At 40.1% G+C, this 15,223-nt stretch overlaps 1 protein-coding gene across 1 annotated transcript in view; it reads left to right on the top strand.

Annotated features, from left to right (window-relative positions):
* Sfmbt2 (Scm like with four mbt domains 2) overlaps positions 1-15,223 on the top strand; it is a 136,071-nt gene that overhangs the window by 48,256 nt on the left and 72,592 nt on the right. Inside the window, 2 exon segments of the mRNA XM_048367408.1 lie at positions 10,530-10,618; positions 12,231-12,477. Coding sequence (XP_048223365.1) covers positions 10,530-10,618; positions 12,231-12,477 — 336 coding nt within the window.

The raw sequence follows: 15,223 nt of genomic DNA, 5'->3' as shown, positions 1-15,223 counted from the left end.
CCCAAAAAGGTGGGGAGTAGGAGTTCTGAGGGTAACCCTCCAGGTAAGACCAGCCCATCGTGTGTTTGGTCATTTCTATTCTTTTTTTTGCCTGAGACCAGGACTGTAATTCAGTATCTGATGCTTTCTCTTGTTGGCAGGCATCGTAACACCCATGCCTCTAACCCCTCACCGTGTGTTTGGACACAGACTTCAGTGCACTGCTTATTGAGTGAGATGAGGGTCTCCGAAATGTTTGCCCAGGTTGGCCTTGAACCACGAGTCTCTTAAACTCTGCCTCCCGAGAAGCTAAGATTCCAGGCATGGCTACCATGCCCCAGCTTCTCTTGTAGATCTTGTGAACAGGTGGTTAATGGTCCAGTTACAGGGTTCCCTGTTCTGTTCTCCAGGAGGGTGCAGACCCCAGGGATGGGTTACCCGAACCATCCCTCCCCTGGCTCTATTTAGGTCATCATTACTACCATAACACCGAAGAACTAGTATAGTTTGCTTTTGTTTGATGCCTTCAGCATAGTCCAATTTTTATTAGCATATATTAATCGCACAGAGAGGTTTCATTGTGATAGTTCCATGAGTGTGTTTAAGTGTGCTCTGATCAGATAGTCCAGTTTTGGGAAGTAGATTTAAAATAAATCTGGGCCAGGGAGATGTAAAGATTTTAGCTATCGATTTCTTCAGTGAAAAGAAACTAATTTAAATGAGTTACAAATGCTCTCTCCTAGAGGCATTGTGCTAACCTTTTTCTTCTTCAACTGTCCGCTCACTCTAGCACTTAAATCAATCCTTTTTAAAATGAGGCATTAAAAAGAGGTATGACAGGGAATAGTTACCGCAGATGGATCATGCTCATGTATTTTGATCTACATAATCGGATCATAATTTATATATCTTCAGTCAAGATGATGCAAAGCCATTTCTTATTACCAAATTTCTCTCTCTCTCTCTCTTTTGTCAACACAATGTGAGTCCCTGAAGGGCCATGATTAATCTCCGCAGCACGTGGGGAGATCATTCAAGGCTCTGTGAGCTGAGTGAAAGCATGGAGTTAAGTCAATCAGAATCAACCTGACTGCATAAGATGTTCTTGATGGAGGATGTGATGGATTTATTAGCCAAATCCTCCTCTAAGTCACACTTTCCATGCTTTAGCAGGTTGGATCTGTGCATGGAAAAACCATGAGTCACCCTGCAGGGGAGAGTTTGTTAGTTTGCAAAGTAGAGTTGAGCCCGTGGAAGCTCTCCATAGAAGAGAAGCAACTAAGAAATGGCCACTGAGAAGGTTTAGCTCTAGGTGAATTTTGTCAAGTTCAACGAAGGCGATTAGTAATTAGCGTGTTTGGCTGATTAGAGAGCAGTGGTTCATCCTGTGTACAGTTGTACAGGTTGTATAATGAAATTATTTTTTATACCTTAAAATTAAACATTGCCCCCCCCCCCAATTTCCTTTGTGCACCCAGGGAAAATTTGTGTAGCCCAGGCTGATATTTCTCTGAAAAAGCATTCACCTGACCCGTCTGTTTTCTCTTTAGAGCTGTACAGAGTCAGGAATACACAGTAACTGGACGTCAGTTTTAGTCAAAGGAAATCCTAAAGAAAACTCACTTAGGAAGAAATAAGAGTCAGACCCTCTTGGCCAAAGGTAAATGCTAGCGATTCTGAAGTGATCCAAGCATCCGTCAATGCCATTCATTTTCTTCCTTGGATCAGATCTAGCACAGACTACCTAATTGCTAAAATGCTTGGCATGTCAAATAGTGTGTTAGCACATGACCTTTTGTCACAGTCTGATTCTTCTGTTGCTTAGGGACCAGGCTAGCAATAACGTCCCTCTTTCAAGTCAGGGGTATGGTGCTCCTTCCTGGCTTTTTCTCTTTTCCCGATTATGTTTAAGACAGCAGAATACCTTGTCAGAAATTCCCTATCTGCTCCCATTTTTTGTTGTTGTTGTTGTTGCTGGTACTGGGGCTTGAACTCAGGGCCTTGAGCTTTTGCTTAGATTTTCCTGCTCACGGCTGGCAACCTACTGCTTGGCCCATACCCCCAGTTCCTAGATTTTTCTGGTTAATTGAAGCTCACAGTCTTTTGGATTTATCTGCCTGTGCTCACTTTGAATTAGGGTGCTCAGGTCTCAACCTCCTGAGTAGCTAGGATTCCAAGCATGAGCCATTAGCATGGGCGTGAGGCTATTTTTTAAACTAATGTGGTTAATCATGCTGGACTATTGAAATCTTAGGCACACTAATGGAGGGCACTAAGAATTTAATGGGCAAATGAATACTAGCTTGTATTTTGAGCACATGTTTAAATAAGACCCTTTCTTACTATATTTCTCTTTATACTTTTTTCTTTTAAGTCTTAGATTATCCTATCTTCCCCCAATGGAAAGAATGATAGTTTCACAATGAGTAGGAAATTTCTTCCTCTCAACTTATCTGGCATAAATTGTTGGTTCCACAAAAGTTGATGGATTACCACTTCCAAAGCTGACATAATAGTTTTTGTTTGGTTAAACAACTATAAATCTCACCTAATATGGTCTTATGCATTAATAGGAAGAAAGCCATAAGTTAATATCTGTTACATTTCATTGCTTAAAAAATAATTGTTAGTAGTAAAGCTTCATCATTTTTTTCTTCCAAACTTAATTTGATCTTCTGTAATTGATGGAAGACAAATTCAGGGAATTTATTCAGGCTGTGTTCACAGCTGCCCTTTTCAAGATGTACCAATGTACCATATTCCAAATGAATTCAGTTGGTACAATAAAGGAGGCAGAATTTATAGTCAGCACTCAGAATGAATTGCTGACAGCACCACAGTGGTGTATTCTTTTACATTGTCTAGCCCTTTTGCAAAATTTTTATTGAAATATTTTGTGATATACTGTTGTATATGTGCCTTTGCTTGTTTTAAGAAGCATGGAAGGCAAAACCTTTGGGACTTACTTACTCAAAATTTCTTGCTTTGCCATACTAGGTAGACACTAAAATGTTTCATTATTATTTCATTATTTATGATATGTCATTATTACTACTGTTTGCAAACCCAAGGCAGCTGTTGTTTAAAGCAGTAAGACTGCTTGGCTTTCCCTAACTTGGGGAGGGAAAAGCATGCCATAATTGCTGTTACTTTGAAATCATTTTCCTTTAATAAAAGCCTGATTTATGGTTTTGAATCGTAATGCTGGTACCTTGGAATGTGTCTTTTATAATCAATCACTTAAATTAGGCCTTTCTTGTAATCGCAGAGAAGTTGTTTAATTATCCAAGTTTCTGGCTTTCCTGAACAGCAGGGAAAAGTCTTATATGCCATGTTTAGGAACTTTCTCCGAGTTACCTTAAGGGTGAATGGCAGTGTCAAGTGTAGACATTCTTTAGCTACTCTGTCTGTAACACCTGTTCTCTCCGGATAAAAAAGTGATGCTTTGATTATTATAATTGAGGCAAAAATGCTAAGGACTATGCAGTATTAAGATTTAAAGATGGACTCAAACTGCTTTTATTACTGAAGAATTGCACTTTGCTGAGTAGAAGGGGTATGTAAAGCCATATTTGAGAACAAGGTATTATCTGGTCGAACATGATGCAGGAACTTTGGAAAAGTGGTAGATTGAGGTTATGGGCAAACTATTTAGCTCAGAATGAAGAAAACCTTTCTTGCAAGTGGAGAAATGTAAGCAAGTTATAAAGATAGGTGAGAAAATGACTTTGGCTAGCTTTGTTTTTGTTTTTTGAGTGCTGTTATTGTCTGAATTAGACTTACTTATCTCTGGTGGTGACCATATTGAGCCTATTAAAAATCTCTATTGCTTCCCTTCTAACCCTTATTTCCAGCTCTTAGTAAGCTTCTAGTCCATGTACCTATGCTGGATTAAGTTTCTGTTTCTGTTTCTTTTGTTTCTTTTCCCTTTTTCTTTTTCTGTCCTTCCTTCCCTCCCTCCCTCCCTCCCTTCCTCCCTCCCTCCCTCCCTCCCTCCCTCCCTTCCTCCCTCCCTCCCTCCCTCCCTCCCTCCCTCCCTCCCTCCTCCCTCCCTGTTTGTTCCCTTCTTCTAGTACTGGGGCTTAAACCAAAGGGTAGGGCACTGTCCTTCATTCTTATCACTCAATGCTGGCGCTCTACCACTTGAGCCAGACCTCTACTTCCAGCTTTTTGCTGGTTAATTGGAGATGAGAGTCTCATGGACTTTTCATGTAAATTTAATCATGACAGACTGTATGTGTGCAAGCTGTTAGCATTTCATCAGATATATACAAAGGGCATATTCATGTAACTTTTTCTCACAAATCATCTTTTTCTTTCTTTTTATAACATATACCTAAGGAAAACATGGGGGGAATGGAATGGAAACTTTCACTCTAGCAAAAAAAAAAACACAAAGTAACTTTATGGAAAGAAGTAAGTCATGGCAGGGCACAAATGCCTTAGACTTGGTATTCTATCAGCTCTGGAGAATCAATGTAGGAAGTCATCTCAAGAAGAAAAGTTCAAGAGGCACCATCTCCAATTCAATGATCACCAATCCTGGGCCGGAGGTGGGATTTAGATGGCAGAGTACCCATTCAGTGAATTCAAATCCCAGTATTGGTGAAGGAAGGAAGGAAGGAAGGAAGGAAGGAAGGAAGGAAGGAAGGAAGGAAGGAACGAAAGAGAGAGAGGAAGAAGACAAGTATGAAAATGAGGAAGAGACCTAGGAGGATATATTACTTAACAAGCAAATATTTTTTTTCCATGGAACTTGGAGCCCTGGGCTTGAGGGATACATCAGCTCAGTCATGTCAATTTTAGTGCGGAAAGAGCTAATAAAACACCTGCATGAAATTTTTCCTAGTGGATAGGGGTATTGGGAAAGGAAATGGTTGATTCTTTCAAAGAAGATTCTTTACAAGGAGGAAAATGTTTATAGCAGAAACAAACATATCTATAAACATGAGATACAGGCAGCTAGAGAAAAATTGGAGAACATGTACAAGAATGGGAGAAATTCTGTTTATTGGATAAGAATCTCTAGCCAGCACACAGTGATGTGTCTAGATTTCTTCTAATAGCTTTTGAGGTTATTTGTCTTCTCAGTTCCTAGAGATGTGCTACAGAGTAACGTGGCTCACACTTTGAGAATGCCATAAATGGGCCCTATCTCTGTGGTTTTTCTTTCTTTTTTAAAATTGCAAATCTTTGTTATATTTAGTGCCAAGAGAACCATCCTACCAACTCTCAGTCCGGGTTTAATGCCCCGGATCAAGTAGATGGTTCTCTCCAATCCACCAGAGGCCTTCACAGAAGAGTTGGTAGGAAGTGAGGTGAGAAAACTGCCTGGAGGGAAGCAGAGGGAAGTGCTGTGCTGAAACTCAAATGTTGAAAGGGGTGACATTGATCAAGACGCGTTGTGTTCGTAACCTGCTTTGGTGACTGGCAACTCCTTTGTACAATCCCTTAAAGATAATTAAAGACAAACAAAGAAACAAAAATCTCTAGACACTGGGAATATGACCATAAACCTTTCTCTGTGCCCAGAGGGAGGCTTAATGGAAATGGTCTATCTCTTCCCTGTCACTCTTCTCCCATCTTGGGGCCATGGAGCTGTGATGGTCTCTGGCAATCCCCTGGGGACATGGAGGCACATGTGCTGCCATTGTGAGTTCCAGTGACTCACAGAAGGGTTTCACTGTGCACAGTCCAACTGAACAGGCAGCCTGGAGGGCTTTGTACCCACAGGCCAGTCTCTGTAGACAATAGCTATCCTTGAGAGGTGATGCATCTTTAGTCTCTACATCGATAGTCCCTTAATAGGAAATTTCCAAATTCTGAAAGTAGACAGTGATCTGCCTGATATTCGAGACTCCTTTTTATAGCTTCCTAATCCTAGAAAGCTCTGCAGGATTTGGGACCATCATTGGATGTGTGTGTGTGTGTGTGTGTGTGTGTGTGTGTTTCTGGAGCTTCAAGATCATGAATGATGTGAGTTCATCTCCCAAATTGGTCAGTAGTGGACTCTGCCTTGGATTTTTCAAAACGATAGACTTGGATGTCTATATAATAGAACTGAATCAAACATTGCACTACATCCTTGAAAAGGTTTTTACAAGGTATGCTTTTGGATTTCCAGGTTTCTCTCGATGCATTGGAAAAGCAATGTGGTAACTGCCCAGTTGTGGATAAACTTGTGTCTACTAGAAATGACAGTTTCCCCTGTCATTCATTTCCTTCCTGCCATAGAGCTTATCTGTGATGTTATAGGTGGGGTTGGCGTTGATGGGTTCATAGTCAAACATTTGTAGATTGGTTCCTCGATTTTAAGAAAAAGGCACTGAGCGTGGAATGAAAATTTTGTTTCCATTTTAGTAAGCTTGTTCTTATATTTATATTCCTGTGATTTTGAGTCTTCGAAGAGAGGTGGCTCACCAAATAAAAATTGGTAGCTTTAGCCTCTCTAGTTAAAAATGGGGTGCTTGGAACAGACCCCCTCGGCTTCTCTTGCAATGAATTCCAAGCAGTTCCCGGGCAACTTACATTATACAAGAATTTAATCACATTTAGTATTAGTTAAAATAACTCTGTCACATGGGAATTATAAATTTGTTGCATTTGATTTTTATTTCATGGCCACATGTAATAGGTTTGTTGTGTGTTTGAAGACTCAGAGCTTTGAGAACAAAATGTTGACAGGAAGCAATTTTTCTTTCAAAACTAGCAGAATTTCTGAGGATTGTTTCATCTCTGTTTTTTAACTTAATGTGATCTGTGAAGTTTTATTTATGGCTTTCTAGATCTGTCTTGCATGGTGAGCAGTTTATCTAGATATCTTGCAGAACATAAAAGATGACTTCAGAGGCATGTGCAGAAATACAGTAAGGGCAAACTATGGGACTTCTGGGTGAGATAGCTCGCAGGATGTAAATTGCAGAGCCATCTCAACTACTCCCTTGCTAGAATTCTACCAGTTTTCATTTTTGCAGGTTACTGTGTTTTTGTAGGGTACTTTGCCTAATTTGACAAATTTTAACTTAATGCTAACTTAGGAAACAACCCAAGGAAAAATGGATCATTCCATAGTGACCACTTGCGCCCAGTCTTGTCAAGCACAGGGTCCCCCTGTAGCCTGACTGATAACTCCTGTGATGAGATATGAAGTGCAGAGTTACTGGATGCCATGGTGTGTTTTGTCCTCGTCTTGAAACTGTCAGGTGGCCCAATGTTTTTGTCTGTAGTGTTTTTGTCTGTTGAGATGATCAGTTAGTTTATCTGTTTGGAGAAACGTGGGAGAGTTAGAGATCCTACGTGGAAGACTCCCTGAAAGACCGAGATTTGAATGTTTGGAGGTTTAAAGAGTGCTTTGCCCCGTAGTTTTGTTTTTCCGTAAACTTGAGCAAAAGTTTAAAGAGCAACAACCCTATAGAATGTATTTAGGAGATGAGAATATGCATGTGACTTTTAATTGCATTATTATGTACATTTTTGCTGTTGGTCCCGGTCACCTGAGCTGTGCAGGGTGGCTAGTTTTATAAAAGGCTGGGGATACAACTCAGAAGTAGATTCTTTGCCTAGCACTTACAAGGCCCTGGGTTCAATCATCACCACTGCAAAACAAAGCAGCGTCTTTAATAAAAAAACAAACACAACAAACAGCATTGAAAAGTGACTACTCAATTTGTTACTGATAGAACACGGGAGCAGTTTTAGCCCCAAATAATGTATCTCTATTTGACTTCATTCATCTGAAATGAGCAGCGTAATAGAACCTTAGTATCGCTGGGTGCATGGTTCCAGGAAGACCTCCACTGAGGATAATCTACGCATGCTCAGGATGCATAGAGTTCAGTGCTGTCTTACAGATCCTTGATCTTTTATTTTCCCCCACAATGCCATTCAACTTCCTCTAATAACATACCAGCATGCACTTCAGATTTTCACTTTACCACTTCAATTAATCAAATACCCTTTTGCCTAGCTTTTAAAGTACCCTTTGGCTATTGAAGAGGCAGACGTTGACAAAAATTAAGGGCCGGGAGCGCTCACCCAGATCACACAGCGATTTACATGTGACTGACTGAGCTTCTCCGTGTCCACTGAGCTGACTCAGCCGCGCATGGGACATCAGCATTCTTGTTTTTGAAATGTGTCTTTTGATTTTCAAACAGTTTATTATTTTTCTTTTGCCTAAGCTTGGTTAAAAACCACATGTCGTAAGTCTGTGAAAAGGTGAACTTCCTGTGTTTTGAGGAAAAAAATAGGAGTAAAAGAGGGTAAAAGGATGAGCTGTTCTTGGCCGCAGGCAGGGCTGGACTTGGTACAGCGACAAGCTCTACCTCCCGGCCTTGTTTGGGAGAGTAACCCTTAGGAGGTGGGCTTTCCCTGAGAGCCAGGATGCTGAGTGCCCGGCCCATGTGATTGCAGAATGTGTTCCTGATGGAAACAGATCTGTGCATAAAATGTCCACTGCCACTGTGTCGTTTTCTCATGACAGTCCTGCCCAGGCTTGGTTGGAGGGGAATTGAGGGAATGAGTAATCAATCATGGGTGGCAGTGTGTAATCATCAAATGTATTCTCACAATAAACCATAGCACTTGCTAATTGCTGAGTGTGTGCTGTTCTATGTATTTATTTTTACACGTGTTTCTTCTGTAATCCTTACACCTCCCCTGTAAACACTGTTTTAGTCATAAGAAAAATTGAGTAGATTACTCAAAATCCTACCACTTACCAGTGATGGCAGAATTGGCCTCAGAGCCCAGCTCCGCCCCCCACTCTTTCACCAGCTTTCCTTACTCTGTTCCTGTAGGCTTGAGCTAGCAAGGCTTGCGTCAGGCCTTTGAGGAGTCTAACCGCACCCAACACTTCAGCCCTGGATCTTTTAGAAGGCTCAGTTAAGTCCCAGGATCCCAAGTGGCTCCTCTTGCACTCGCCGCTTCTCCTTGTGCCAGGAAGGTTAGAACCACAGTGCCTTCTGGCGGAGCCTGGGGCAAGGGTGAGGAGGCGCTCACTGCGTGGCTTCTCCATCCGTTGATGCTCTGAGAGGCGTGTGGATTCTCCCAGCTGCGCCTCTGTAGCCCTGAAGCTTGGAGAGTCACTAAGTCTTTGATTCCTCTAAGTACTTTGAGAAGGTCTCATAGGAAGTCTCTCACACACATTCCTTTCTTGTTCAAATGTGATCACCCTTCTTTCCTTTTTTTTAAAATTTAATTTTATTGTCAAGGTGATGTACAGAGGGGTTGTTACAGTTATATATGTAAGGCAATGTACATTTCTTGTCAAACATTGTTACCCCCTCCTTCATTTTTCTCCCACTTTTCTCCCCACCCAGAACTTCCCCCATCCAAGTTATGCTCATTTCCAACATAATTGTCTTGTGAGTATTGCTGTTGCATTGGTTTTCCCTTTGTCCTTTGTCTCACCATTTTCTTGTGTCCCTTCCCTTCCCCAGTTCATATAATTGTATATTCAAGACTCAGGGTACCAAAATCAAACACAGTGACATCAGGTATCACCCCTATTTTCAAGTATGTAAGTTTTATAGATATTTCCAGAAGCTTCAGCTCTCTTTTTATTCCTTGTTTCTGTTCAGACAGTTATCCTATTGTCAGTGACATCCTGTTTATTATTATTGTTGTTGTTCTTTTTAGGGTTTGCCTTTTTTTCTTTTCCTGCCAGTACTGGAGCTTGAACTCAGGGATGTTCAGCTTTTTCAAAAGCTTCACCACCTCCAGTTTTTCTTGTTGTTGTTTGGATGGTTAATTAGAGATAAGAGTCTTGGCAGACTTTTCTGTTCAGCTGGCTTTAAACTTGGATCCTCTGATCTCATTCTCCTGAGTAGCAACAATGACAGACATGAGCCACCGGGACCTAACGGGATCTCCTGTTAATTAAATGTCTGTTGTCCACTCACCATTATTTGCCAGTGGTGTTCCTTACTGTGCACTCTCCATTTCTCCTTTTTCTGTCACCCATCAGCATATGCTGTGTCCTCTAGGCTTGAGAAAACCTTTCTTTTTCCCTGCTCTAAAAGCCACATATATAACCCAGGGCTTTGCCTTGTTTCCCAACTGAAAAGCATTTCTCTAACTCCCTCATCCCCCATTGGCCCCTTTCTTCTTGGAAACTCCTATATTCTATACTGTGCTATACAGTCATAGTGTTCCTAAGAGTTTCCTAAGTAGATTGAAGGCTGCTGGACCTCAGATTCTTTAATCGATGCTCAGGCATACAGTCACTACTTCTAGATAGAATTGTTTCCTGAATCTTGGCACTACTTCCTTTAAAAAGTAATCCATTAGTTAATTTTAGGTATTTGTTGTGGTGCTGGGGATTGAACCCAGGGCATTGAGCATGCTAGACCAGCACGCTACCACTAAGCTAAATCTCTATCCCCTTGGCACTACTTTCTTAATCACAGAGTTTAAAATTAAGGACAATATTGACCGAACACCAACATACAGAGAACTGCATTGATTTTTCTTTCCTTTAGTCTATTTGATATTTTGCCTATGTGTTGAAGTGTTTTTGTTTTTGTTTTTTCTTTCCATTGTCTTGCCAGCAATCAAAGAGAAGTATGCAGACTGGACAGAATTCCTCATACGTGATTTGACTGGTTCGAGGACAGCACCTGCTAATCTCCTGGAAGGAGTATGTATTGCTATTCTACATCTATTATGTCTCTGAAGCATCTCAGACCTAACGGCACCTTTGCATATATCCTTCCGCAGATACATGTGCACATACAAATACCTTTAAGTAGCCTAACTTCCTGTTTTGTACCAAATTACATAGATGATGGAGTTGAAGGGCACTGACTAACCTTTCCTGTGGTATAATTAGTACATGGAACATTTACATGGAAAATTATTGTGTTAGGATGCCTTCCATTCTCCTGAAAGTCAAGTCCTTTCTCCTATATTACTGATCATAAATAAATCCTGTAGAATAACTTGTGAATTGCTCATGACAAAACAAATGTCTGTGGAGCACATTAATAAGTGGTTTCATTAAATACTCAATTTCAGATGCCTAACCCCTTAGATCTGAACACAGAAATTTTAACTGATCATTGGATTTGTTTATCTTATAAAACCAGAGAGGAGAAATGGCTGATCATATTTACATATAACTAAGGCGATTTGATGGTGCTGAACAAGAAAAAAAAAAAAGATTAACCTGAGATCTAATTGGCTGTATGAAAATAACTTTGTGAATATTTATCATACATAATGAAACCAAAAGACAAAGGTACTATGTCCCAAGTAGTTATTGAATAACCAAATCTGTTTGAAGAATGTCTCTGAAAAAGAGGGCACTTCGTGAATGAGTAGGAATGAGGTGAAGATTTTTACTTTATTACTGTAATTACTAGTTTAAACTTAATTTCCCCCTCTTCTAAGAATGTTATGGATACTTCAGGATACCATCTTTTGGTACACAGTTACCAAGTTTTGTTCATGGCTATTTTGCCTGGTGTATTGTTAAGGACTACTATTTTAATTGTTGAGTTAACAAATCAAAATTACTTTCAAAGGGATGGAACACATTCCTTCTGTGTTAACTTAAAAAAACACATATCTTCTAAGAAGTTTTCTTAGAAGGAACTATAATTATGTATGTTTCAAACCAGTTACCAAGTTAATGGTTAAACATAGAAATAACTGCACATCATAGAGATAGATGATCATTCATGTGTATTAGACACATGTCTGTTGAGCCATACTTTTCTCAAAGTATGAATGTCTCTCTTGACCAGGAAAATAGTTAGTGGCTATTGTAAAATGAACATCTCTAGAGAATTCATGGTATAAATTTACAATGCTATATATCAGTCTTTCTGAAAAGCTGATGTTTTGCTACATGCTTGTTTTGTTTTGCTTTTAGTCCCACGTAATTTGGTTATAACTCTACTTTTAAAAAAAGCATACAAATTTCTAACAAATGTAATTTTATCTGGGAAGGGTGATATGTTTGGTACAAAACCAATCACAAGCTGTCATTTTCTGTTTGCCTGGGATATTGGTTGTTGGTTAAGCATCCGGGCACGGATGTGTGTGAGGGAGGAAAGGGAAGGGGGAGGGGTGGGTGGGTGGCTGTGCAGAGGACGGGGGTGGGGGAGGGGGACAATACACTGTTTGCCAATAGCTTGGATGATGGTGTGAAAATATATATATATATATATTATCTTCTGCTGTCATCTGTTTCCATGAGATCCTTAAAATAAAGTTTAAAATAAGGAGTTTTGCTTCTGTTTAAACAGCCTCTGCGAGGGAAAGGCCCTATAGACCTCATTACAGTTGATTCCTTAATAGAACTTCAGGATTCTCAGAACCCTTTTCAGTACTGGATAGTTAGTGTGATTGAAAATGTTGGAGGAAGATTACGCCTTCGCTATGTGGGATTGGAGGACACTGAATCCTATGACCAGTGGTTGTTTTACTTGGATTACAGACTTCGACCAGTTGGTTGGTGTCAAGAGAATAAATACAGAATGGACCCACCTTCAGGTAAGGGCCAAAGCACTTGCTACTTCAGAATGTTTGAAGACGTTTAGAATGGATCTGTCTCTGGAAAACATATTAGCTCTGTGGTATCTTGTACATCTGGGTATATGGCTTTTAAGTTTGTTGACTTCAGAATATTTTCTATCAAGAATAACATATAGTATAAGGCGTTTCCTTAGAAGGAACTATAGTTATATATATATTTCAAATCCTTGAACATAGCATTCACAAAGAGGAAAGTGATGTTGGAGGTCTAAGAAAAGTTAATCTAGTTTCTTTGGATTTATGAGTTCATCAATGAATTATACTGTTGATTGGGATTTTACAACTTGTTGTTTGTCTATCTGTGATCTCTATCCATTGATCAACTATTACCTATCATCTATTATCTATCTCCATTTATCCATCTAGTTCATCCCTTTATCATGCATCCACCCCACCTAACCTCTTACCTAGCCAACCATTCTATCAATCCATCTGGTCATCTGTATCCATCCATCCATCCATCCACCCACCCACCCACCCACCCACCCATGCATCTATCATTCAGATCCCCAAATAGTTTGCTTACATAAGCCTGTTCTGAAAAGGAAACAACACCGAGAAGATCAATATGTTTATTTGTTTTGTTTTTCTTGGCACCGCCTCAGTTTTAGATAGCTACAAATGCGCTGTCGAATGACTTTGTGCAAGCTTAATTGGATAGAGGAGTGTATTATGCTTTCTGACATACCTAAATAGTCAAAAAAATTCTCAGTGTTTACAAAATAACCATTCATGAATGTTTACCATATGCCAGGTGATTTTACACCTGCTCTGTTGTTTATTTTTGGTTCCAAAAAAGTGCTATATGTTTGGTGTAAGATTCATTTTTCAATTTTTTTTTTCAAAATGAGACCTGTTTAAGCTGCTCGTTTAAGGTCTGCCAGCTGGTGGGGAGCAGGTGCTGCAATTCAGAGTCCCAGGCCCTGTGGCCCTTCCTCCACATTGCCCCTGCTCTTAGGTCTTACCAACCTAGGGATGAGATGCCTTGGAACTGAAACGCTGGTGTTTTATGGAGTTAATGATGCCAGGGAAGAAATACTTGTTTCTTTCAGAAATTATTTAGGTCAGTATTGAAGGTATATTTGGAGCAATTAACAGGTCCCTTAAATTGTGAAAGAATTCTCCTATATTAGTTGTCAGTGATTGTTTTGAGTGTATGAAGGAGACGGGTTGTACTTACCTTTCCTCGTCACTCAAGGGCTTTGTTCAAACCTTCCTGGTTCTAGGTCCTAGGAGTTTGAATCTGTGTTCAATCAGATAAGTGAATAGACATGTAACCTAGTATTATTATTTTTGTATTGTTGTATTATTTTCATAATATTATTTGAGATGCAACCAGGAAATTCCTTGTTGACCCTGAACAGTTTGGGACAATGACAAACAGGACCTGTTTATTGTGTAGAAAGATCAGAGCTAGGGGCTTGCCTTGGAAATCATAATCTGGCAGGAAATTTTTATTTGATAAGGGAAAGGTGGGTTACAGTACACAGTTCAGCTTGATGCCTGATTGCTTTATAATTTTGAGGAGGACCATATACTTTTCATGTAAACATTGATAGCAAAGCACATAATTTCTAATAGTTTCTTAAATACTCTGGTATACTCTTTGCCTAGGAAATTTCAGGACTCACACACAAAGCAAGAATCCCTTGGGAACTAGGGGAACACTTACTTGTGAGCTCTCATTCTATAATTCCATGTCTTCATAATGTATGAAGAGATTGTGCCTGTTTGTCTCAGGATTTTCTGGACATGATTTATGCATTTTTATCAAAGAGCTCAGGAGAAATCCCTAAATGTTTCCGACTAAGGCTTTATCATCAAGAATATACTTTCCCAGCGATTCACCTATCAAGAATACTTGGGTATGGAAGGAAGAAAGTAAAAAGCAAAATGACATGCCAGATGTGAGCTTTGGTTTCTCAGCTACAGTAGTTAAAAGATAAAGACTAGATTCTGTGGTTTCATTCAGCGAAACAACACCCCTGGGAAGAGAGGCAATTACGACTCAGGCTTTTTCCACATGGGAACAGAATCTGATACTCTGGATTTGTATGAAGTAATTTTCAGTCCCAAGGTGACTTGTAAAACATAGTAGCACCATTTTATCAATTGAAATAGAGGTGGAAATGAAATTGTAGACTTGTGTAGGACATAATAGGTGGACTCTCTTCTTAGCAAACACTGTTAAAATCAATGGGAAGTGTGTGGTGTGAGCTGACCGTGAGGAATCTCACTGGAAAGGGAGCAGGATGGTTGGAGGGGACAGTAGATACCATGGATATCCTTGAGAGGCAAGAAGCCTGCTGAGTTGATGTGGTTGTCAGTGCTTCACCTCCAGCACTGCCGTTGCTGTTAAAACCAATCACTATGCTTCCTTTAGTTGTGCTTATTTTGTTTACTTTTTTTTTTTTTTGCCAGTCCCAGGGCTTGAACTCAGGGCCTGAGCACTGTCCCTGGCTTCTTTTTACTCAAGGCTAGCACTCTGCCACTTGAGCCACAGCGCCACTTCTGGCTTTTTCTGTATATGTGGTACTGAGGAATCGAACCCAGGGCTTCATGTATATAAGACAAGCACTCTTGCCACTAGGCCATATTCCCAGCCTCTTCTGTTTACTTTTTAAAGAGCGCAGGATTTCCTTAATTATTCAGTACAAATGGAGGCAAGAGAAATAGGTAATGGTAGGTGGGAAGTCATTTCAAC

This window comes from Perognathus longimembris, chromosome 18 (genome assembly GCF_023159225.1).
Source record: "Perognathus longimembris pacificus isolate PPM17 chromosome 18, ASM2315922v1, whole genome shotgun sequence".
NCBI lineage: Eukaryota > Metazoa > Chordata > Mammalia > Rodentia > Heteromyidae > Perognathus > Perognathus longimembris.
The sequence above is the reverse complement of the archived record's forward strand: the minus strand, read 5'-3'. Positions and strand labels throughout refer to the sequence as shown.